This window comes from Colias croceus, chromosome 17 (assembly GCF_905220415.1).
Source record: "Colias croceus chromosome 17, ilColCroc2.1".
NCBI lineage: Eukaryota > Metazoa > Arthropoda > Insecta > Lepidoptera > Pieridae > Colias > Colias croceus.
The window spans coordinates 6,993,141-7,017,830 of record NC_059553.1 but is presented as its reverse complement, the minus strand read 5'-3'; the positions used below and the strand labels follow the sequence as shown (position 1 = coordinate 7,017,830).

Below are 24,690 nucleotides of genomic sequence, written 5' to 3'. Positions count from 1 at the left end.
TAGGAGATCATTCAGTTTTATAGCATTTTTTTTTTGTTCACATCGTCGATCGTACAAATAATGACCGTACGCCAACTATTACTTGAGCGTAAGTGACTAGTTACTGGCTATTGTTTGGAAAATAACGTAATCGGTGCGTTGTTAACGCTAGTTGGCATACAAAGTCACTCACTCTCAAGTCATAGTTGGCGTACAGATCGTCGGTGATTGTAGTAAGCTAAATGAAACAATCAATCAGTTCTAAATAACATTTATTCACCTAATGTTTTTGAATAAAATTTTATAGCTCATGTTCTACGTGTCCACCTTTATTTCGCACACATTTTCTCATTCCTTCACGTAGTCCACTTTTCACTACACCATGTGGTTAATGTTCTTCTTATGTCGTTAGCAGCATTTCAACAGCACACAAGCAGCATCCTTTCTTTGAGAACTTCCACTAACGATATGGGGTTGGGCTCACTGTAAACGAGGCTCTTCATGTTCCCCCATACATAAAAATCAATGGGGGTCAGGTCGGGACATCTGGGTGGCCAGGGTAAAGGCTTGGCCTTCCAATCCATTTGTTAGGATAGTTACGTGTCCAACCATTCCCTAACGCTTCTTCTGAAATGAGCAGAGCAGCCATCATGTTGAAACCACATGTCCCGCAGTAATTGTAATGGGAGATCATTAGTAGGTCACCTAAGTCACACACATAAGTCGTGTGGGAATCCGAAAGCACAATAATTCGCATCTACCATGGACGCACGCTCTCGGTAGAGAGTAGTATATTCTTTGCATGGACGAATCGCATGAGCAGACTGAAATGGATGGCAAGCAAACAAACGACCAAATACAAAACAATGGGCATGTTGTATCCCCAAACTTGTTTTTGCACATTATTTTTCTCACTCTCATCTGCATAAATCGTAAGTTTTCTCGCTCACACGCACCGGATTAACTTGAAGGACAATAGCCGAGGGACCCGTTAGACCTACTACCTGAACCTTTTCAACTGTGTTTTTTTCTATGAGTTTAAATACAACCATAGGTTGTTATACCTCGTTGGATAGCTGATAAAATGTAGATGTTTTTAAGCACATCTGCAGAGCAAGTGCCATAATAATTTTTTGAGATATCCAGAAAAGAAAAATATATTTTTATAATTTGTACTTATTTTCTTAAGTTTCGATCGTCTACAATGACCTATTTAGTTAACTTACGTGCAATTTTAGTCATTGAGGTAATTAAGCATCTCATTCTTCATGTAAAAAACCAAAAAAATAATCATAAGAGTCAAAAAAATTCAAAATATTCAATTGAATAGCCGAAAAATTGGGCATTTTCATAAAAAAAATTAAAACTCGAATATCTCGAAAACGGTTAAGTTTAGGATGGGAGGTTACATAGTGAAATCATTCAGAAATGATGTGTACTACATGCCCTTAACGGATCTACATCGACTTTTCCTGTAACCCTGTATATTATAAAGGCGAAAGTTTGTATGGATGTTTGTTACTCTTTCACGTAAAAACTACTGAACCGATTACAATGAAATTTAGCACACATATAGAGGGTAACTTGGATATTAACACATAGGATAGTTTTTATCCCGGAAATCCCACGGGAACGGGAACTATGCGGGTTTTCCTTTGCAAACGCGGGCGAAGCCGCGGGCGTAAATCTAGTTGGGAATAAAAAGAAACCACATGTCACAAAATATACTATTTATTTCATTGCTATACTCTATCACTTAAAAATAGATCGATGTGACAAACCATCGCTGAATCGAACCATTGCTATTGATTAATCTTAATAAACTTTGTATTAATAATGATAAATGCACATCTCATAAAAATTTCACAAGAATATTACAACCCGTAGCAATTGATTAGATTTCATACAAATATGATCTATGTATAATGTAATCAGAATAGGTACAAAATGAGCCTCCTTGTTACCAAAATATCTTAATGTAGGTAACCATTTCATGTTAATACCAATCAAAAGTTTCCGCCGCGGCCGAGAGACGGGTTGCTTTCGTGTACACTGTAAGACAAAAATACGAAAATTAATATTAGAAATAAAAATTTGATAGACAAACTTAACAAAAAGTTCACATTTGAAAATCCCATTAATATAACATTTTAAGGAAAGAACAGAAACAAAAGTAAGGAAAACAGGAGTTAACATGATTAAACACATAAATTAGTAGAAAGAGAAATGTTACAGTCACTGTGCGAACCAGTCTTCATTCGACGTGTATGCAAACACTTTGTAGGCAGACTTGTGATTCCTTGTTATATTCGAATCAAACAACAAAATCACTAGTCTTCCATACAAAGAGTCGCTCAGCCCGTTAGTCACGTACACACCTATAAAAATGTTAATCACAAAACAGAATTTCACACATAGAAAGTTAATACACATTTGACACATATTATGCACCTTGTTTCTAAAATAAAACAGGTTCTAAAATATATTATGATTCAAAAATTTTAGTGTTAATTTTAGAAACAGGGTCTTAACGTATAAGGTTAATTAACAAAATAATACAATAAATATATGACAGAATGATGAAAACAGGCCAAAGATTACAACTCGACAGCTACATAAAATTTTCAAATAGTTTTACCTTAACCAAAACAACTGTTGATACATTCAAGCTGAACATTTACATAAGCTTAGCTTTGTTTGGAGCCAAATCGGGGAACTCTTGAAACATTCTATTGTAAAACAATGCATGTTAGTAATGATTTTACGTCTTATTACAAAACATGGATTAACTAAAAACTAGGTCTAAAAATGTTTTAAAACCATGGTCTAAGTCTTACTACAAAACATGTTTTAGCGTTAAACCATTGATAAGCACAAATTTAAACTTCTGTTTAAAGTTAAACCATGACTTTATATTCTGGGCTTAAACCAGGTACTAAGTTTTTGTAATAAGATGGTCTTTTTTTCTGACGCTAGGGCTAGGGTATGTATGAGACATGCTATAGCATGCTTACAAAGCACAGGCTCATTAAATGTTATTAAGTTTAATAAACTGATGCTTCATTAATATTTATTGAAGCATGCAATCAATTATGCAACTGAACGGCTCTAATGGTATTAGTGTTTCAAGGTCGGATTTTATTTCGAGTCATATTGAATAACTTTCACTATTACTGTGATGGTAAATGTCTATTTCATACAATTAAGTGCATACTAATGATATAGAACTATAAATAAATGAATGAATTGCGTAATATATTTTAAATACTTAATTATGTTTTCGGGGATTTTGTACAAATCCACCAGATACCAGGAAAGGTAAATTATTATTGAATACCAAAAAAAAAAAAACATTTTACTTCCGTAATGCACGATAATTGTCATTGCCCATTATAGTTCAGGATACATCGCCCATTTTTGCAAGTGACTACTATCAAGCTGATTTTCCGTTTGTAGCTTTATTTTGATGAGACACCGAATAATTTCGTGTACGAAACTCTCGATTGTGGTAGCTAACAGAGATAACAAGGATAAAATTTTTTGATTTGATGGTTCTCAAATATTTATTACGCAATTTGTAGGACAATATGTCTGTTGAATTATATAAACATTAACTAAGTGAAAACAAAAAAATCAGCTTGTTAGTTATCATTTATCATGACCTCGCTATCGATACACTTTGGAAAGGGGGACTCTTTGAACCAACCATAGATTTTGTAGGACAAATATTTTTTCGAATAATTTAGGTAATTATCTTGAGATTGAACCAAAAAAAAAATTCAGTTAGTAATAAATATTTGAGAACCATCAAATCAAAAATTTTTATCCTTGTTATCTCTGTTAGCTACCACAATCGAGACTTTCGTACACGAAATTATTGGGCGTCTCATCAAAATAAAGCTACAAACGGAAAATTAGCTTGATAGTAGTCACTTGCAAAAATGGGCGATGTATCCTGAACTATTATGGATATTTTTTATTAATATTAACAAATAATTAAAGAAGCTTATAATAGTACACAACAATTTCACAGTTCAATATATTATCTATCAATTTATCAGAAACCAAGTTATTCTGATCACCTATAATTATGATATGGGACCAAAATATATCATGCATCTCTAATAAAAACCTATGACTATTAAAAATTAAAATAAAGAATCCTTGTACATAATACTAATTCGGACCTGAGCACATCATGCCTTATGTAACAATCAAAATAACACGTCACGGGATTTTAAACCGCACCCAACTACAGGTGTCCCACCGTCGGTATATTAAGCTTAAAGGAGGTTATAGTTTTGCATATTAGATTTACGTTAGTTTTGATACTGAGTACATAAAAAATACTTATAAAATTGCAGACGCATTTTTTTAAATAGATGAATTCTTAAAGCTCTATGTGTAACAAGCAACCCGCCCAACTTTGCCCGCACGTAAGCTATCGTTTATATGTTTTCATAGACAAAATGCTCACATTAGCGAAGCGGTATAAGCCGGCTACGCGAAGCTAGAGAAGAAAACGTGGATTTTAAGGAAAAATTAAAAAAAAAATTGACATAATTTTGTGTTTATGTATTATTTTTTACGTGATCAGTGTTAGCAAAACTACAAGTCCCTTCGCGCTTACTATACCGATAGTGGGACATCCTGTATATTAAGCATCCCTTTATAATAGGACCCTAGGGATCCACAGGATCCTAAACCACAAGTGCCATACCTCTGTTGCAGCAGATACTGCGCCATCTGTATGCGGTGTGGTGTGCCCGTGATAGTGATCACTCTATCACTGGCCCCGGCTAAAGGTTCCGCGATCTCTATCGACGCACCACTCTCGGCGCGTATCTTTCGGATCCGGGACCCCGCTTTGCCGATTATCGCGCCCGCTAGCTGTAATGTTAATGTTTTGGATTCATTTACATTGTTACGTGTGTAAGGAATAAGAAAAAAAAGGGCGTGATAATAGAAATAATTTTATTTTCGGTTTATTATGTTGCCCAACTAATCACATTGTAATATCTCAAGCCAAACTTTTAATCATGATATAAAAATAATTGTCGTCAACAATAAGACATTAAGCACTTGATATGAAGAAAAAATGTATTAAAAAGTGGACCGTGGAGTCGAGCACATTGCTACCCAATGAATTGTACAACATAAGCTCTATTCTTTGCTCTACCACCAAAATTGACACAATCCATATTTATAATATTTAAAGTTTAAACTACTCACATCTTTCGGTATAGTGACTTGTGTGGTCGTCTCTTGCTGGCTACTGTTACTGCTGTTGAAGCTACTCCCCCCACCGCCGCCGCTCCTGTTGCCTCCAAACGCACTACTACTGCTACTGCTGCTACTGAACCCTCCTCTTGGAGGTCCAAAGTTCCCTCTGGGACCTGACGAGTTGAAGTCGTTGAACGGTCGTGGGGGAGGCCCGTTTCTGGACATCGGGGGCCCTCCGCGTGGAGGAGGCCCCCTGTTCCCGGGCCCTACGGGAGGCCTGGGCCCCCGGCTGGGAGGCCCCCCCCTGGGGCCTCTGCTTTCTTGCCCGTTTCCGAACCCGCCGTATTCCTCAGCGTAGAAATCATCGTAGTTGTGCGGGTCATAGTTCTGCACGGGTCCCCTTACGGGCACCTGTAATTATTTTATAATACGTTAATTGTTGTGTGAAGTGCAAGTCAATTCATAGTTTAAGGCAACGTAGCTTCCCGCGTCTGTCCTTATGTCTGTATGTTAGTATACTTAGATCTTTAAAAGCACACAACGGATTTTGATGCAGTTTTTTTTTATAGACAGAGTGTTTGTTGCATCAAAAAGCGTAGTTTCAAAGATTAAAGATAGCAAAAATTCCTTGCGAAAGTGGAATCGTAACTTTAAAACTTCCAAACCGGTTGTAATAACACGTAATTTAATTATTCAAAAGTGGGATCGAATAGAGGCCTAGTTAAAGTAAATATTAGAGTTAGAATTTGAGTGTGAGTTAGTGACTGACTTTTAGGCCGACGATATTTAATTTAACAATTCTGACTGGGATTTAAATGGGTCTAGTTTAATACGTAATTATTTGAGTTAGACTTAAGGGTGAGTTAGCTGCTAGCTTATCCAAGCATGTCTTAACAACCTCAAAAGTAGTATAGAAAGAGCTGACGTAAATGAGAAAATATAGATCGAGTGAAAGTTAAGCTTACAGTTTCAAGTTACCTTTTTTCAGACTGATCACTTCTTATTTACCAATGCCAAATATATTTGAAAGAGATTTAATTTAATACGTTTATATTTAAGTTAAGAGTACGAGCAATTTATTCACTTATTTTTTCACCAAATTATTAATTGCATTGGCTCTAATAATAATTAAGGAATTTTCAAGTATGATTATAACTATGCATTAAAAGAAGAGTAGGGGTTGATTGAGTTTTCATTGGGATTTGAGCATATAAAATTTTCAATTTGTGTGCGTTTGAGTATGTCTTTGAATGAAAATATCTATTTAAGTGTTTGTATTCATTTAAGTTTGATATTTTGATGTTATTTTGAGTAAGTAAAATTTTAATTTTTGATATCTTTGAGTGTATGCTAACTTGGAGTGTGTCTGACTTGTATGAGCTTAGTACAATTTAAGTGTTTTTAATACATCTTTAAGTGTGACTGACTTGTATAAACGTAGTGTACGTGTGTGTGTTCGTGTGTGAACTGTGACGTCACTCACCTGCTGCACAAGCTCGAGCACCTCCCGAATGCCGGCCGCGATCGCCTCCTTGCGGCCGACGAGCTGCACCACGCGCTCCGTGCTCTGCGGCGCCGGGTTCGAGAATATCTTCAGGCGGGCGCCGGTTTTCTATGCGACACATATTATATCCACATTTTATTTCCACTTTCGACTATATACTATGTACTATATTTTTTTGTATTGAAGTTAGCTAGGCATTTGACTGCATCCTACCTGATGGTAAGTAGTGATGCAGTCTATGGATGGGCAATGGGCATGCCTGCCTAGAAAAAGCCTATTCGCTTTTACCTTGAACAAATTTAGATATATCCATACTAATATTATTATAAATGCGAAAGTAAATCTGTCTGTCTTTCTGTTACTCAATCACGCCTTAACTGAACCAATTTTCATGAAATTTGGTATGGAGATATTTTGATACCCGAGAAAGGACATAGGCTACTTTTTATCTCGGGAAAATGACCAAATCCCAGAAATCCCACGGGGACGGGAAATATGCGGGTTTTTCTTTGACTGCGCGGGCGAAGCCGCGGGCGGAATCCTAGTATCTATATATGTATGTAAAAGAAAGTCGTGTTAGTTACGACATTTATAACTCAATAACGGCTGAATTGATTTGGCTGCAAATGGGTCGGGGGGGTAGATTAGAATCAAAAGGAAATAGCTGGTACCTATAGTAAAATTGAATAGCCAAATCGCGTAAAAACTAAAATTGGAGAACGGCTCGAGCAATTCGGCATATTTTTCCATATTATATGGCTGGTGATTGCGATCATAATATGAATTTGCCAGTCACTTCAACTCACGGCGTAAACTGTCTGGTAATAAGAGCCAAGAAGTCATAATACGACCCCTGTTATGGCCCAAGGGAGTTCATATGGAGAGAAAACAATATGAGAAGACAAAACAACGAAGCAGCGGGGCAGCTAGAATATTGTAATAAATAAAAAATATAGTTCAAATCATAATGATGCAGTTGTAGTTTTTGTAAACACGACCATGATATAAGAGAAATTTCTGATCTATTGTTTTGATTTAGAGCACGATGATATTGCGTTTAAAAGAATAACATTAAAAAAACATTAATATCATTTCTACTTCTACAAATTATTGTAATTTAAGAGATTTGAATATGGATAAAATCTAAAAGAAAAAAAGTCATATTGAGAATTAAAAAAAAATATGTACATCCGATTTTGAGTTGATATACATTTAAAATTATATATTATCTATTATTCTTTCCATTATTAAAGGCGTATTATATGGAATTAAGATATGAACTGAATTTCCAAAAAAAAAAAAACTGGTTAATTATCACTTAAACAATATTTCACAAAACCGAAATATCAGGCCAGACTTTGTGGCACGTACAAGAAATAGAAATGAATAATTAAGTCACAGAAATCTCTATCTCTATTGCTTTGTACAATATTCATGTGTGTCATTATAGCGACTAATTGACCGACTGGTACGTTTTATCGATGACCTAAATCTCTTCACCATATTGACGGTTGACATAATGGATCTGTGATATTTTATTATTTTTTCACTTTTAATGTCGAGTGACGTTTGTATGTGCGTACTGCGCACGCTCTATCAAATCGACCGGCGCACGTGGCCCACCCGTGTCGTCACGCACAAACACTAGATAAGCCGGACGAACACTCACACGGAACACAATAACTATAATATCAAATATATTTATATAATTTCAAAAAATCACAAACCCATTTTTAATTTCAAACATTGATCACTGATGTATTAATTCTCAAGTCTCAAATAGAAATCACAAGTACAATTAATTAAATTCACTCGCGTATGATTTGAACCGAATAATTGTCACATGCTCCCGACGTCGGGGCGAGGCGCGACCGTCTTCGGAGACGGTTGACGTTAGAATGAGGCAGGGTGCCGCCGACGTCGTGCAACACCTGACTACCCTCCCCCGCGCGCCGCGTAAAGGTGCACTTGTAGGGCTCCGCCACCCCCGCCGCGCCACGCCTACGCTGTGACGCCGGGCTACTCCAAATGTTTATCAAACTTTACCCGTGTGTATACGCCTAGCTATGTCACGTACATGCGAATTTTCAGTTAGGGAAATACCTAATTATAGACATTTAAGTATACGCCATAGATAATGCCTAATGTAACAATTAAAATATCTAACAGCAGCTGTATACTACTTAATTTATATGTGCGGAATGCGCAAAAAATAACATAAGCTTACGTAACCAAAATTGGAAGTCGCTTATTTTTATTTCCTCTAGAGCTATAGCAAACGAGAGGCAGTCGACGTCTTAGAACTGGGAAGCACACAATGAGACCGGCAGAATAAACAAGACGTTATGTGAAACATTAAAAATCGATAAGCGGCTAAGCGTTATGAAGTATCTAACGATGGCATCTAGCCAGATGTGGGAGACAAAAGAGTGGTTCGTGGGTCGATACATGGGGTAGGTATTTGATGGTACGACGAAGCCGTACCGCGGCGCGCGATCCGATCGGAAACGGAAGCGGCTCGCGTGCCCCGGCTGGTAATTGCCATTGTCACCACGACAGACCCGTCACTCCTCCCTATAATTACACCTGGACGACATATGCACTACACTCAAATTACATCTTGCGCCAAATGTCATTGTCGTTATGTTTCAATTAAATGGATACATTGTTTGTGAATTTTAGTATTTTGTTATGAAATCGTAGAGTATCGTATGGCGCGCTGAAAGCTTCGCTAGCTAATTGAAGTGCATCTAACTCTGCGATTCGTAAGTGTACGTTAATAGGAGTTCACATTATACATATTTGTTTTAAGAATGCTCATGACAATACTTTTATGCATCTGGGGTTTATTGTATAGAGCATTTCAATAATAGCAAAGACTGCGATACCTTCAAGTTGTGTACCACATTTATTGTTCGGTATATCCGTTCGTTCGTGGTTTTTGTACTACTAGGATGTGGGGGAGGGCGATCGTACAAAAAGCTCCCGTCACGTGCGCCGCGGTAACTCGAGCTCGGCGCCGAACGCTTCCGACGGATGGAAACCCCTTACAAACACGTGTTCCCACCCTTTTCCCAACACACAATAACTCCATTGCCGTACATTTGTCCTCAAACCTCAAAGTTCACAATTTCAACAATTAAATGAGGTTACCGAGCCTTGCCTACGACGAATTTCTGTGGAATTGTACGACTGAAATCTACGTAGTTTGGCGTTTCACTTACTTAGATTACGCGTATGTACGAAACCCAAATAAACATATACAAATAACAAGTTTAAGTACCTCGTATTTCGCATTCATCTTCATAATATTCTAATCCATACTAATATTATAAATGCGAAAGTAACTCTTGTCTGTCTGTCTGTTACTCAATCACGCCTTAACTACTGAACTACTATCCCGGAAATCCTACGGGAACGGGTTTTTCTTCGAAAACGCGGGCGAAGCCGCGGGTGGAAAGCTAGTATCTACATAAAATTAAATCAGAGCCACTAAAAACACCACACATATAAAACTTAAGCAAGGGTATCGATATCCAAATCCAAACGAGAGCGTAGAACTGCGCCAAACTAACACGAAGCAGTTTATACCTGGCGAGATCTTGGGATGGGACGGGAATGTATTGCGTTTTGAAATTTGTAAAGTTTTCGAGTGTCGAGGAAGGTCTGAGCATTGTGCAAGTAGGTAGACCGTGGGGCCCAGGTGCGCGCTTTTTGTGCGGCCTTCCGGCGCGCGGCGGCTGCGCTAGCACCTGCCGCGACAGCTGCCGCCTGCGCACGCGCACCGAACGATAACTACATCTTATAACTTCGCCTAACACCGCCTAGATCGACGCTCGATAAACTGACGCCACCGTGGTGAACTTTAAAACGCCAGACTGAATAATTTACGGGAAAGAATTTCTATTTTCTATATATACGGGATGTGTAAGATAAATACGCAGTTGATTCAATGATTTTAAACTTTACGTTATTACATCTTACAACTTCGCTAACACCACCTAGATCGACCCTCGATAAACTTACAGCACTATAGTTTAGAATCGATGTCCATAGTTTAGGAATATAAAAGAATTCCTACATTCAGGATGCGTAAGACAAACATGCAGTTGATTCAATGATTTTTATACCTGAAATAAGCTACAATGGCAATTCACGAAACAGCTGATTGCAAAAAATAACAATTGTTGTAAGTTCGCTAGGTAGAGAAATATTTATCTTCGTGGATTCGAAAAAAAAAAGTTGCTAACGTGCGACTTAATTTAGCGGGATAGGAGCATCATTGCGTACAATCTCTTTACTATAAGGATCTAAGTCGTACAGACGTCAGTGATCTTAAAGATTCGACTGGCCGAACCAATTTTTTGCGCACCAGCTGATTTGAACAAAACCCGTTTCACAATATAGTACGCTGAGACGAATCAATTCAATTGTTGTAAATTGGTAATGTTCAAAACACCTCGACGATGTTGAATGGATCTTTTGTTTCCTTTGTGCGTTCAATCCTGCATTATTTTTACGCACTCCGTTGTGTGTAGGTAAAAGCGTACATATTTTGCTTGTGGCTAATCAAGTGCTAGCTAAACTACAAACATCGTTCCTAACTCACATAATCACAGTTATGAAACATTGTGTCGGTGGCTGATAGAGATTGTGAAGTTGTTAAGCCCATTTGAAACTTTGCAAGTACCGGAGTCGTTAGTGATCGGAGCGTGCACTATTAGGTTGGATACTCGCTACTGAATTACCTAATGCTACAGCCTACACCACTCTTATTATCTGCTCAAGTATTTACCTTTCTTAGATAAATTGTGTACTTTTGGATGATAACATAAGAATAGGATAGGAATAGGAATATTAAAAAATTTCGTAACTGTGTCCCTTTAATTGGAAAGATTCATTTTATTTTTGGTCTAATTTGATTTAACATAACATTACATTATAAATACCTATTTCATCATTCTATTATAAACTTGTGCATGTACCGTAATGTGTTAGTATTCCGAGTACACACAGCAGACAGATTAGTTTAAGTCTAGATCGTGAGCAACCAGCCTTACGTTAATATTATTTGCGTACATGCGATGACAAAGTGGCAGAGCTTTTAAACTTGATTATGTCGCGTGCACAATGCACTGTTTCTAAATAGGATATCGATCGTATGTCACGATGGAAAGCATGGCACATTGTTTGTGGTATAATAAGCGAATTATTTCTCTAACATGAAAATGTTAAGAGAATTTGTGACCGAAAATTAGATTATCGTCGGTTTATTGTACATAATGCAATAATATGTTATTTAATAATTTAAGAAATTTCATTTATTAAAAGCCACTTTCCTAATAACCACAGCCACTCACTCGCGAGCACATAAAACTATATATTCGAACTCAGAAAGAAGCCATTAAAATGTAATTTGGGTGTATCGATTGTTACGTTTTCCACGTAAGTAATCCAAAGCGCGTATAATTCAAACAGCTAGGTGAATCTATAGCATCGCTCCGAGATAAGACGGGATACATGCGGCAGCTGCTTTCACATCTGCCCTTCATCCGCCATCCCACGGCCAAAATAACGCTCAGTGAAAAAAATCTAGCACTCATGATTGCCCGCGCCTCGAGTCTCGACCGACAGATGATCGGCGAGTTATGACACATCTGCTATACACCTTTAATTACGCGCGTATACAATATACATACATCGAGAAGTTATTAGATAGTTCCCATATTGAAATTAATTAAAACGGTGCACAGGTGCTCGAAATATAAAACTACTATCTCGTAGACAATGCCCTCAAAGAGTGCTAAACGCATTTCAGCGAAAAAACATCCCTTCATTTAAAAACTTGATATAGAATAAAAGTGCTTGAAGCCAACAAGTCTAGTAAATAACTTATTCAAAGAACGTCGCGAACAAAAGCCGTCACTCTTGACAGTTTTTCCAGCTTGTAACAATAATAAAATAAAGTGCGTCTTTAATGTTGTTAGAAATTGCATTTAGAAGAAAATTACATAAAATATAGACATCATTTTATTAGTTTAAAGGTTGTGAGTTAGTAGAGAATCTTTTGAAAGTACTATCAAAGCATGTAATAGATGCATTTTAAACTACCCTCACTCGCTGAAAGACACATTTTTGTACATTTTTAAGTCGAGGAAAACTTCATTATTTAGAAACAAATTAAGTACTTAGTAAATTGCAAAATGCGCTGTAAAGAAAAAGAAAAGAGAATTGACTAACCTCTCTAAGTTCCTTGATCTTGGTACCAGCTTTGCCAATGACGCAGCCAGCTCTGCTCTGGTGTATCAGTAGACGGACATCCAAGTCATCACTGCCAGCCTTTGTCGCCTAGGATATTATACAATTTAATATTAATAACCTGATTTTTCAATCTTTTCAATATTTTAAAGTTTGAAATTCTGAAGAAGTATAGGCTAATGACGCAGAGTTAAATATATCTTTAACACCAGAATTTTCCTTTTGGAGCATTTAAAAGGTTACTGAGTTGAACATAATATGTACTTTCTTTAGTAATTACTAATTAGTAAGTAATAATTTTTTATACTGAGAAGATTTTAGAATTAAACTAAGTGTTCGATATTTTTATTTATAAGTTCACTGTTCAGGCCTAATAATACTTACATCAGCTAAATTTGGCAAGATCTCTCTCACGATATCCATAATCGTATCCAAATCCCCAGCAGTGATTGTGAGTACACTGAAAAATGAAACACGCTGTAGCAAACTATCGTAGTGCTCATAGCATAAAAGAGAATATATTCAATTACGGAGTAATCAACAGAAATATAATCAACGGTCAGGGATTGTCTGTTTTGGACTGTAATTATGAAGCATGAAATCAAGATAGCCGTTACGTCATCGATACAGTTGTAGGACGCGTCGCGGGATCGTCCCAAACGGAACCTCTGCGGGAATCTCGACACTTCGGTCTCGAAATGGGATAGCGATAGGTGATGTGCGTCCGGCGAGGTGGTGGTGGGGATCGGGGATAAAGCGCGTAACTCCTGACTGTTGACGTTAAAAGATCCGATTTGAGAGTAGTCTGGGATTGTGTTTACCGTTCGGGGCCGAGGCAATCGGGGACTGTTATAGAGGCTTTAAACTGCGTGGCGTGGCGGGTGCGGGGCGGCGGCGTCCAGCGGGGCGGGACCGACAACCAAGAGGCGTTGTAGCGGCGCACGGCGCGCGTCCCCCTTGCCGCGCACCATCGCGCTTCCCTGTGCGACCGGGACCCACACGCGACTCTAACACCAGTCCTCATATGTAGAAGCGGTAATAGAATTTCAAGCAGTTGAAATCCATTGCGAAAGTGGAATATTTTGAGACTTTTGTCTCGAGTTAAACGAGGTCGTCGCACAGGGAAGATTCGTTCATAGTTTGGTAATAAATGGTGTGCGGCAAGTGAGTGGCGGAGGCGCGCAGTGCGTCGCGCTACCGACACATGGGCGCTCGGGGGCAGTAAGAACCTGTAACTGGCTGCCGGGGGGTTATTCTGTCTACGGACTAGCCGCTCACTTCAGTCCCGTAGGATCATATAATTAGATGTTCTTGAAATATATCAAGCTATACAAAGACACGTATTAAAGAGATAAGACAGGTAAAGTATTTCATGACACTTGTATGGAATATTCTCTCGGTCACATTATAGAACTTGTATTCTAGTATAACTCAAGTCTACAGATGTCTCTTGTAGGTATTCACACCTAAATAGATTTCTCTACGATGTTGAAAATAAAATGGAAAATTCTATAATATATTCATACACTAACTACCGTAAATACATACCTAAATAATCTAGTTGATTTATGGGAAATACAATTTTATAATAAGAATAAATATAATATGGACCTTACTTGATATTAAATCTAAATACTGACCTGACTTCTCAGCTTTGAAATATTCGATCCCCCTTTCCCAATAATTGAGCCCGCCACCTGTTTCATTCGAGAACATAAAATAAATCCATAATAATTACTTCTTATAAAATTGGTTCAAGGTTGATATTATAATCGAGTATATTTGAATACACACCTTACTCGGTATAAGGAAGGTGAGCTCCTCTTCAGTATGCCGGTGACGCTTTTGTATGGGGCCATCGTCTCCATGCGCTTCGCGTTTCATCTCGAATATTTAATTATTTACCTAATACATACAAATTGAATCAGACATAAAATCTTAGAGATGTCTACAAAAACTGGCTTGATGAAATAAAATTTTACTTGAGTGAGTTTTGTTAATTATGAAAATGGCATGCATAGAACAAAATAAATTAAACACGTTTCAGGATAAAAAAACGTTTCAGTGGTCTCGTGTTGTGAAAATATTCACCTAACAAATAAATAAATAAAATCGCTGCATACTCTGGAAATTTTCACCGGCATTCGGAAAATGTTCGTGTAAAAATATTGCAGAGGTGAGATGGCTTTCTGAATGGCCTGATAAGAGCCGGCTAAATCGCATTCTTCAGCAATGAATTCTACTTATTTCTATTTTATGGGAATATTTTATTTTATGCAATGTCGAATGTTTATGCATACCGCTCACATTGTAATGGCATTTGTTATGATATTATGTTCTTCGTTAATGTTATTATCCTTAATAAAAATTCCCTGGATAAATGCTATATTTTTGTAATTTAACTGAACGATAAAATTTCATAAATTATATTTATGGAATTTATCTAAAATAGTATCTAGCTCTAGATGTTAAGGTACCACAATTCAAATCTATTTAATACATAATATTTAAGTTAAACATAAACAATATTTTTGTAAAAACATTGACGTATTAAAAAGGGCAATAGATGTATTGCACTAGCATGCAATCGTAGATGCATTATCTTAAGTGTTGAGTCCTAAATATGCTAATGTAACATTCTGGCGGGCAGGTGAACAAGGTCATTGACTCTGCTTGGGTTCGTCGTCCATTACAATAGCAATTGCGATATATTTGCAAACATAATATTATATCAGCTGCCGATACGGTTTTCTTCGTAACCTTTTCGAAGCTTTATACATATTCTCAATTATTTGACAACTACTTTTAAACTGTTAAAAAGCCTGTAAGGAACCTGGGACATTTATGCTGAAGAATTATAGACTTCGCAGAAGTTTAATCAACTTGTCCAATAGCTAGGTTATTTATTTTATGTATAATAGTTAAAAATAGGTAGAGTTCCGCAACTATTTTACAAATATTATTGGAATGTTTTATGTCACAAAACTTATTTTCCTCAAGAGCAGTATTTAATAACAGAATATCAAAGAATACGAAAATAATGTAACAGAAACTATTGATTGAAAGTCACGAAGGATCAAAGCGTATGTGAATAGGTAAAGCGGGTTGACGGCAGGTGTGCGCTCCACAAAGAGGTACCTAGGGACCGTCTCGCGCAAAAAAATGTAAAGAAAAAACAACGCACCAAATGTCACTACCAGCTGTCTCACCTGCTACCATTTCTTATATGGGCTCGCTCGGTTTAATACAAAGGTGAGCGCATAAAATAACATCTTTATATAATAATTTACGTATGTATAATTCGCTGAATTTTCCGACGTATGCTCGTTAGCTTAAATGGGACAATGATAAATTCCCGATGGATGATAAACTCACCTCCTCTATGTAATCCGTGCTGGGTGAGCTCGAAGTGCGTACCTAGAAACAGAATACTTATGAGATTGATGCGATGCGATTTATAAATGCGATAAATCTTCTATCACGTCAACGTACATTATTAGGTTAAATCGCGTATTGTTTAGGGACGTTCGTTTGGCTGGTTGTCCACGAGTGAACTGACACCGGTCGGGCTCCGCACGGGTGTTAGTAGGGCCTCGCGAGACTTTAGGGCGCCAGTGCCGCACATGCGCAGTGCGCCGCCGATAACCCTGCCCTAAAGGCTCTCGCTGTGCCCCGGAAAAGGCGACTTACTGAGACATCGAGACATCAGCAAGACCCTGGTACTCGCCCAATAACTTGACTTTTTGAACTTCCGTAGCATTAAAAATTTTAAACACTGATTTTATAGTGATATATTGAACTCGAGACTTTAAATTTTAGCGGCAAAGCGACGTATCAGAAGTACAATCTGAATAAATATTTCTTGGTCCTATAAATAGTTTCATTACATTTCAAAAATATCGTTTCTAAACCTATATGTAATTAGTTCCACGATTTATGTCATATGCATAAATTAGGAGGTTCTAGAAAAATACAGCAATACCTATACTTCGCGGTTGCAATTTGTTAAATTTTGAAGTGTTACTTCCATTTTCACCCCACGATATATCGTTCACCCCATCTAGGACTAATAGCTTAGAGTAACCAAATTTAAACAAACCCGTTCGTAGCCATACGTTATCCATTACTGCGTAAAGAGCGTAATTTCTAAAAATAATAAATACATATATACATTTTCCTACTCTTGTGTTCTGTAAATATACCGAAATCTTAATTCTATTTCTGGAATACCTTATACAATAACCTCTACCCTATCTGCCATTATTTTATGTCCATTTTTACTTACGGAACTTCTGGATTCCATTATGCACGTCTAGGTACTCTTTTATTGATTAAAGATCAAAAATTATTTATGAAATGATTACATTTCAAAAATTCTGCATAATATGACTTCATCAAACAACACCCTCTTGATATGTTAGTTAACTAAATTATACAAATGACAATGAACAGAAGCAATTACAGTAAATATATCTAGACTTGTACTAATTATAAACAATATAGTTATGGCTGATAATGAAATCGTAGTGTGTTAATTCAATTAAAAAATTAAAAATTAAGTAAACACAGAAGGGTAGCATGCAACACAGTCGTTAGCCCGTCTATGTACAAACTTCACTTAACAAATTGACCACATCGCGAGCATAATAGATGAACTGCTCGAATTTACAGAGACCGCTTATCGATATTGTTATAGTATAAAATGTTTGAGAAAAAAAATAAGGATACCTATCGTATAAAGAAATATCAAATCGATAGATTCAAAAGAAATATCAAATCGATAGATTCAAAATATTACATGCATCAACATATTATTAACTATATCTGTCTGGTGTAATTTGAGCACTACTAACCATTTAAACGGATTTCTTGTGGTTTTGGCTGGCCTGACAACTATGGCGCTTATGCAATGTCTCTCGTGTTGTTTTTCAACGCCAAATTCATTGCATGGTCTCTTTTTATATTTAACAACTTCGTTAATTCCTTCATTATAATTTTATATGTTATTTTGTTTCTTTTGATAAGTCAATAAATTAGTGAAGAAGAACACATATTATTTTTGTTCTCTAATAAAACGTCGTATGTATACGACATTAGAGATCTTATCTTCACGCTAGTTTTCCCTCATTACCTACAATTCCTGCTCGATGTCCTTTCGAAAACCAGTCGGTAATGGTTCTCTCAAATTGCTTTCACAACTTTTGTTGTCACATCAATCAATACCACAACCAAATAATCATTACGATCAAATACATCAACCTCGATTTATGAGTATTTGGCCGTACTAAATATGTGAACATACAGAAATATAAATTGTTCAACCTATTTGTCAATAGTTAATAGTCGACCGATGAGTCGAAGACAATCGTAACCTAGGTAACGAGACACCAACAAAATGTAACAACTATAGAAAGTTCTAAGAATTGGTTTTATAGAAAAAAAAGTGTTACGATGTCCGTTCCTAAAGAATCCTACTATACAGGACATGTATCGCATAGGCATATATTGGCCTTAGACCCATGCTTGGAAGGAATGAAAACCGCTATACACATTTTAATTGTAGATATAATTTGCGTAAAATTTGTTTAAAATATTACTATGGGATAGTAGCAGGTGTTTAGTTACAATGCAGCATGTCAAACGTGTGAATACAACGGCTGTCACACCAATCATGCGGCGCTGACCCAATTAAAGTAGACGTAGGTACTTTTTGAGGACTAAGGTATTATTGTCAAAGTATAGAACCAAGTCTGTAATTTGTTCTTTCCAAGTTGATAAAATATTCACGCTTTCTGTGAGAATACCCGCAACCAGCAAGTGGCGCCAGCCGGGGGGTTCACGTAAACATGAAACATAAAGAAATTGACAGAAGTGATGTAAATACCAAATTGCTAACTTCAACTGCAATAATAGGCTTCAATTTGAATTCGTTATAAGACATGTAAATGTTCTCTGTGAATATTATAACAGCTAAGTGGATAAATTAGTTTTGAATTGACTAGCGTTATACGACTAGGCTAAGTTCTAGAAAAATAATGACTTATCATGTAATATTTTAAAATAATTATAAAAAATAAAAATAAAAAATAAAGGAAGGAAAAGAAATTGCGCCGGTCTCATCTATATTACACCGAAATGATTGATTGATTCTAAACATTCGACAATAGCTCTACCGTTTTGGTATTTTCCGTTGTGATTTGAGGAATTTTTAAATGTAGATCTTATAAAATATAGTGGTTTGCTCCGTCTTCACCCGTGGTTCCTGTTTTCGCCTTCTCTCAATAAGAACCATCCTCATACTTCAAGAAATATTATTACTATCGAAATCGGTCCATTCGTTCACCCGTCATGTCGCGACCAAGGAAAACAGGAATTCATTTTTATTTATAGATGTTATAATATAGAAGATACATAAGTATGTATATTGTATATCACAAAAAATTAAATAATAAAAAAAAAACTCTTTGAAATAATACTCCTATGCAATAAGCTTTACACCGTAAATTTGTATTGGGAATAGATATAAACAAACTTAGAAGTTTGAATGAAGAAATAATATTTACTTATAGTTATTAAAAAAATATAATAATAAGGATGGAGAAAATGTATTCAATATAATATTAATAATAATTTCCCTTCCGACGTCTAGGAAAATTGATGTCTCGTGACAACTTGGCCCCTTGAGGAAATTATTTCATTCGAAAATTACGATAAAAACCCAATAGATAAATTCGTATCATAAGTATAGAATACATTTATAGAACAATTATTAATCCATACTAATATTATAAATGCGAAAGTAACTCTGTCTGTCTGTCTGTTATACAATCACGCCTAAACTACTGAACCAATTTGGTATGGAGATATTTTGATACCCGAGAAAGGACATAGGCTACCTTTTATTGCGAAATATGTACCACGGGCGAAGCCGGGGCGGACCTCTAGGGTTAAGAATTATATAAATCCCGGATAAAAGCAGAATAATGTAACTTTTCACTAGATAAAATTTAACAAGTTTATTTATTTATAATAAGTATTTTTTTAGTGACTACATATTTAATTTAGTTGTAATATACTTGAAATTATTACAACTTAATAGTTAATACAAACTCACTTAATAGATTTATTTATTTTGCAATTCATGGCTCCCGTTGTTTTGATTGAAAATTTACACTCACATCAAAAATAAATCTTTGAAAAATATTTCATCTGTAATCCTGGATCCTGGAGTATATTTTGATTAGAAGCATTCGCGGTTATTATACACTCGAAAGCGCTCGTGCCTCACTTACTACGCAGCGAGCCGTAAGTTGTATAACCCTGCGTAGAAATTCTATATTCATTTTTGTAAATTGTTACGCAATATCGTGTAATTTTGTGGATTTGATTCTACAGCGAAAGCCTAAAAACTTTCATAGCTGACAAATAAACACTAGTAATACTAGATAGATCTTTTGAAGGCAATATTAGAGACGGCACGCATTTCGGCCAATGCGAAAGCTTGCTATCAAATGCTATGTGAATAAATTAATGGATCATTATGAAGCTGCTTCAGCATTAGGCTGAATGTATGTAAATAATTAATCCTTTAATAGAATAACGTTACTACTTAAGTCTTTCTGCAGAAAAGTTGAAATATTCCCATAGCCTCCGTGAAGATGAAACTCCTATTCTGAATCGCCAATACAGGGAATGTAGCGAAATGGCGCTCAAATTTCATGTTCAATTAGTCATGAATTACATAACAATTAACATTCATTAACGTAAAATTTTTATCTAATGGATTTTGTAGGCTGTTTGCCCTAGCGACCTTTTAGGAAACAGTTATCTATTACGTTTCCTCGTGGGTCGGCGCCGTTTGAATATTTGATGATATATCGATCATAACTTGCGCCGCACCATTGGATTCGGGGAAGGGTCGCTACATCCCAATTCCCAACTCCATATTGAGGTCTTGACTTAGAGTAAATAAGATTACATCTTTACCTATAAAGTTAATCAAAACACATTGGCATGTTTGCTACCTGCTACCCGCAATTCGATTCACGCTTGCTTGGAAATGTCAAACATTCGGAATGCTATTTTTGGCTTTAAAAGCTCCAGAAATTAAAGTACCTAATAGGTTACATGCAGTATTTCGGTTTTTATCTTTATTATGAGAATTATTTCGCAATGTGTAAGAAGCAAGATAAATTTATAGAACACTAGCTTTCCGTCCCGGCTTCGCCCGTGGTACCTACATGTTTAAACTATCCTATCTCTCAAGTTGGATCGAACTGCACATGGTGTGCGAATTTTATTATAATCGGTTAAGTGGTTTAGGAGTCCATTGAGGACAAACATTGTGACACGAGATTTATATATATAAAACATAGAACATCCTCTTCTTTTGAAGCATGTCAATCAAGGCATACATAATAGAAAAAAGTACTATGCATCCATGTAACTAGAAGTGTACATTTATGGTCATAGTTCAAAGTAACTTTCGCGTGCACGTCTATAAAGGCAAAAAGAATTCAAAATGATGCCTTCAACTACCTACGCCCTACACAATGGGGTTGTCTCATCACTTATGAAGAAGAGGTGGTGGTTATGCGGTAAAAATAGTCGAGAATAGTAACAAACGTTGGACGTTTCGTGAGGGTAATTGGAAATGCTTGAGAAGTCTTGGGCGTGCCACACGCCACCGCAAAGTCGAGGAGACATCTTATATTTGCCTCTAGTAATTTCCCCCGCCGTTCTTGTATATTTAAGCGCTAGTGTCGTCCATGCCGCTCTCATGCATATGTCATGAGCCGTTGCCTGGCGACCGTTTGTTGACGGTTATCGCGGGAAAGTAACCACTGGTCGACCCACCACCACAGATAATTATAATGTTCCACTTTTCAATACAGGGGGCTATCGATGCCATTTCCACCCTGTCGTGGCCTCGGCGCGATAGGGATGAGGCGGGTATTGGATTCCCGTCTACGAACCTAATGACCATGTGGTGTGTATTGCATGTAGGGTTAAATTAAATGGTTGGACAGCGTAAAAACAGTAATAAGTACCCACAATACATGCAGCTACTTAATTGGTGTCAGTCAAATAATATGGAAACAATCATACCATACACCTTTTTCATAATAAATGTATCAAAAACGTATTTTATACACCTACTTAATTTTCGAAATAAGATTAGATAGAAGAAAGGCCAGTATGAGGTTCTACAGACTTAACAGGCCTTTTTTCTGGGTCATTCAAGATGATGAAAAAAAGAACATATTATAAGATAAATTAGTTGACCATTTTGAAGGATCTTTTAGTTAATAAGACTTTGTTTCTCCAACTACTTGTATAACCTAAGTTAATTTGTATTCTGTATTGTTTTATCGAATACTAGACTAGATTCGATATCAAGGTTTACAAACAGAGGCTATCATTATAATAACAACCTTTAAACAAACACTAGTACATATTTGTTTTCATTTGGTTGCACTCAATCAAAATTACTGATACAATATGAGGCAATATTTGTTGCTGTTAAAACTATAGCAATTATTTAAGTACATACAAGTACATAAAAGTTTTTTTTTTTGAGCAAATAATAAGAATTTCTAAAAATAACTAGAGCCAGCAAAGTCTTGTTGTATGATAATTTCTTATTTGAATAAATAATCATTTCAGTTTTAATTTTAAAGTGCCTTTCTGTCAAGAATGTCTTTTATCACCCATTTGAACATAAAGATAGGAGGTCAACATAAAAACATAGTGTGACAAGGGGTGGATGAGTCATAAAATTTGATGTTGACTCATAAATGAGTTATTGAAACTGAACTATGACCCTAGAATAAATTTGAAATTATTAATAAAATAAGGGTAGAGTAGGTTTGACAAATATGATCACCGTTCCATGAAGACGTGTAATGTATATGATTTAATTCATGTGATATCCAATGTGTGTTATTGACTTAATAGGTTCATATATACTATTTTCTACGAGGTTTGCAATCACTTTACAACTGAATATAATATATTAGTAGTTTGATGGCATTTATTTAATACTCAAACATGGGCAAGATTTTAATAAAAAAAAGTCTTCAAAATTGATATTATGGCATATCCACTGTTTCTGTTATGTTATTTACAACAGAAAACTTAGGAAAGCTCTATTGATTTTTAAATAATCTACCAAAAAAAAAAAAATTTCAATTCTTTGAGATTTTATTTCATCTCATCATTTCATTGAGATTTTATTTTAACAGTGATAGGACAACTATTTATCAAGTTGGCTGATTGTTTTTCTGCCCAATTTAACTGCAGTTAAAAAGAGATAATTATTTATTTTGATTACAACTTGTGAACTTTTCTATATATAAAGTTAAAAAAGCTATGTGTGTATTGTGTATGTGTTTAATCTATACTAATATTATGAAGCTGAAGAATTTGTTTGTTTGAACGCGCTAATCTCAGGAACTACTGGTCCGATTTGAAAAACTATTTCGGTGTTAGATAGCCCATTTATCGAGAAAGCCTATAGGCTATATATCATCACGCTAAACCAACAGGAGCGGAGCAATGCGGGTAAAACCGCAGAGCACAACTAGTTAAGTAGGTATATTATGTTTATAGTCAAAACATTATTATAACAATAAACATACATTCTTGCTATCCAACTGACAGCTGACTAGCCGTCATACCACAATGCACAAGCCACTAACTATATAACAGTATCATTTTGGATTCTTCTACATCAATCAAAATGATATGACTATTCTTTGTATCTGAATTTATTTGAATTGTTTGTATCTGCTTTAATACTTAACAAGTATTGACTACTTTGTATTAAGGCAGTATTGGTATATGAAAAGATTTTTGAGCATTTTAAGTACCCACTCTATATTCATATTTATTAGATAAATACAAAAAGTGTTTTGAAATGAAAATGTTTTGAAATTTTATCCTTGCTAACAACTTAGCCAACAAAAAGTATGTAATTATATTATATTAGTACATAGGTACTTAAAAAATTACGAATTGTGTGAATAGTAGTGTAGAAATAATATATTACAACCTCTCAACCTCAGCGTTTCGTTAAAAACTACATTCTTAAAATTTATGAAATAATCAGATAAGCATAAAAACAATAGATCTTTACAACACCTAAACGTTTTCAGACGATAAAAACAATACACCGGTGGTTGAGATCAATATTTAGCTAAAATTTTAGCAATAATGCATTAAACCTTGTTGAATAATAATAACTAAATAAACTTACCTGGATATTGGAGTGAAATATATCACAAAATAAAACTTTAAGTTTTTACGAAAAATAATTGTTATTGAAATAGTCTTAGATTACAAAATAAAAGACAGATGGAGCGTTGCCGAACTAAACCGAATAATTTATCGTCATTTTCAATAAAGCTATGTGTGCTGTCATTTCGCCGCTGCACTGTACGTACACGGTGATTCTGTGTGCGTGTAATGTTGCCAGATATTGAAAAATTTCCCAAATTTTTCCCCAACTACAGAAAAAAGAGGGTTATGTTTTTTGAGTTAATGGATGTATGTATAATATTTCTTTGACACGCCCTGCAGTGTTGCAACCGTTGGACCGATTTTGAGTTGTGAGGTTTCATTGCAATGATCTGAATTATTATGTTAGTGGCGGTAGTGACGTAGGCTATATGTATACATAAATGAGAAGTCAAGTTTTAATTTTTATTTAAATTCTTTTATTACAT

At 35.8% G+C, this 24,690-nt stretch overlaps 1 protein-coding gene across 3 annotated transcripts; it reads right to left on the bottom strand.

Annotated features, from left to right (window-relative positions):
* Positions 1–1,694: 1,694 nt before the first annotated feature.
* On the bottom strand, positions 1,695–24,295 carry LOC123699139 (heterogeneous nuclear ribonucleoprotein K). 3 transcript variants are annotated; one of them, XM_045646017.1, is made up of 11 exons: positions 24,222–24,295; positions 16,340–16,381; positions 14,759–14,869; positions 14,605–14,661; positions 13,786–13,829; positions 13,349–13,424; positions 12,947–13,054; positions 6,686–6,814; positions 5,212–5,613; positions 4,700–4,869; positions 1,695–2,031 (listed from the first exon to the last, which is right to left on the bottom strand). In XM_045646017.1, exons 3-11 carry the CDS (start codon positions 14,846–14,848, stop codon positions 1,986–1,988), a joined length of 1,122 nt encoding a protein of 373 aa, XP_045501973.1. In that variant the 5' UTR covers positions 14,849–14,869; positions 16,340–16,381; positions 24,222–24,295; the 3' UTR covers positions 1,695–1,985. The 3 variants fall into 3 exon arrangements, with proteins under 3 accessions (XP_045501973.1, XP_045501972.1, XP_045501974.1); XM_045646016.1 differs by lacking the exon at positions 24,222–24,295 and adding an exon at positions 16,457–17,152; XM_045646018.1 differs by lacking the exons at positions 13,786–13,829; positions 16,340–16,381; positions 24,222–24,295 and having other exon boundaries at positions 14,759–14,836.
* Positions 24,296–24,690: the final 395 nt, after the last annotated feature.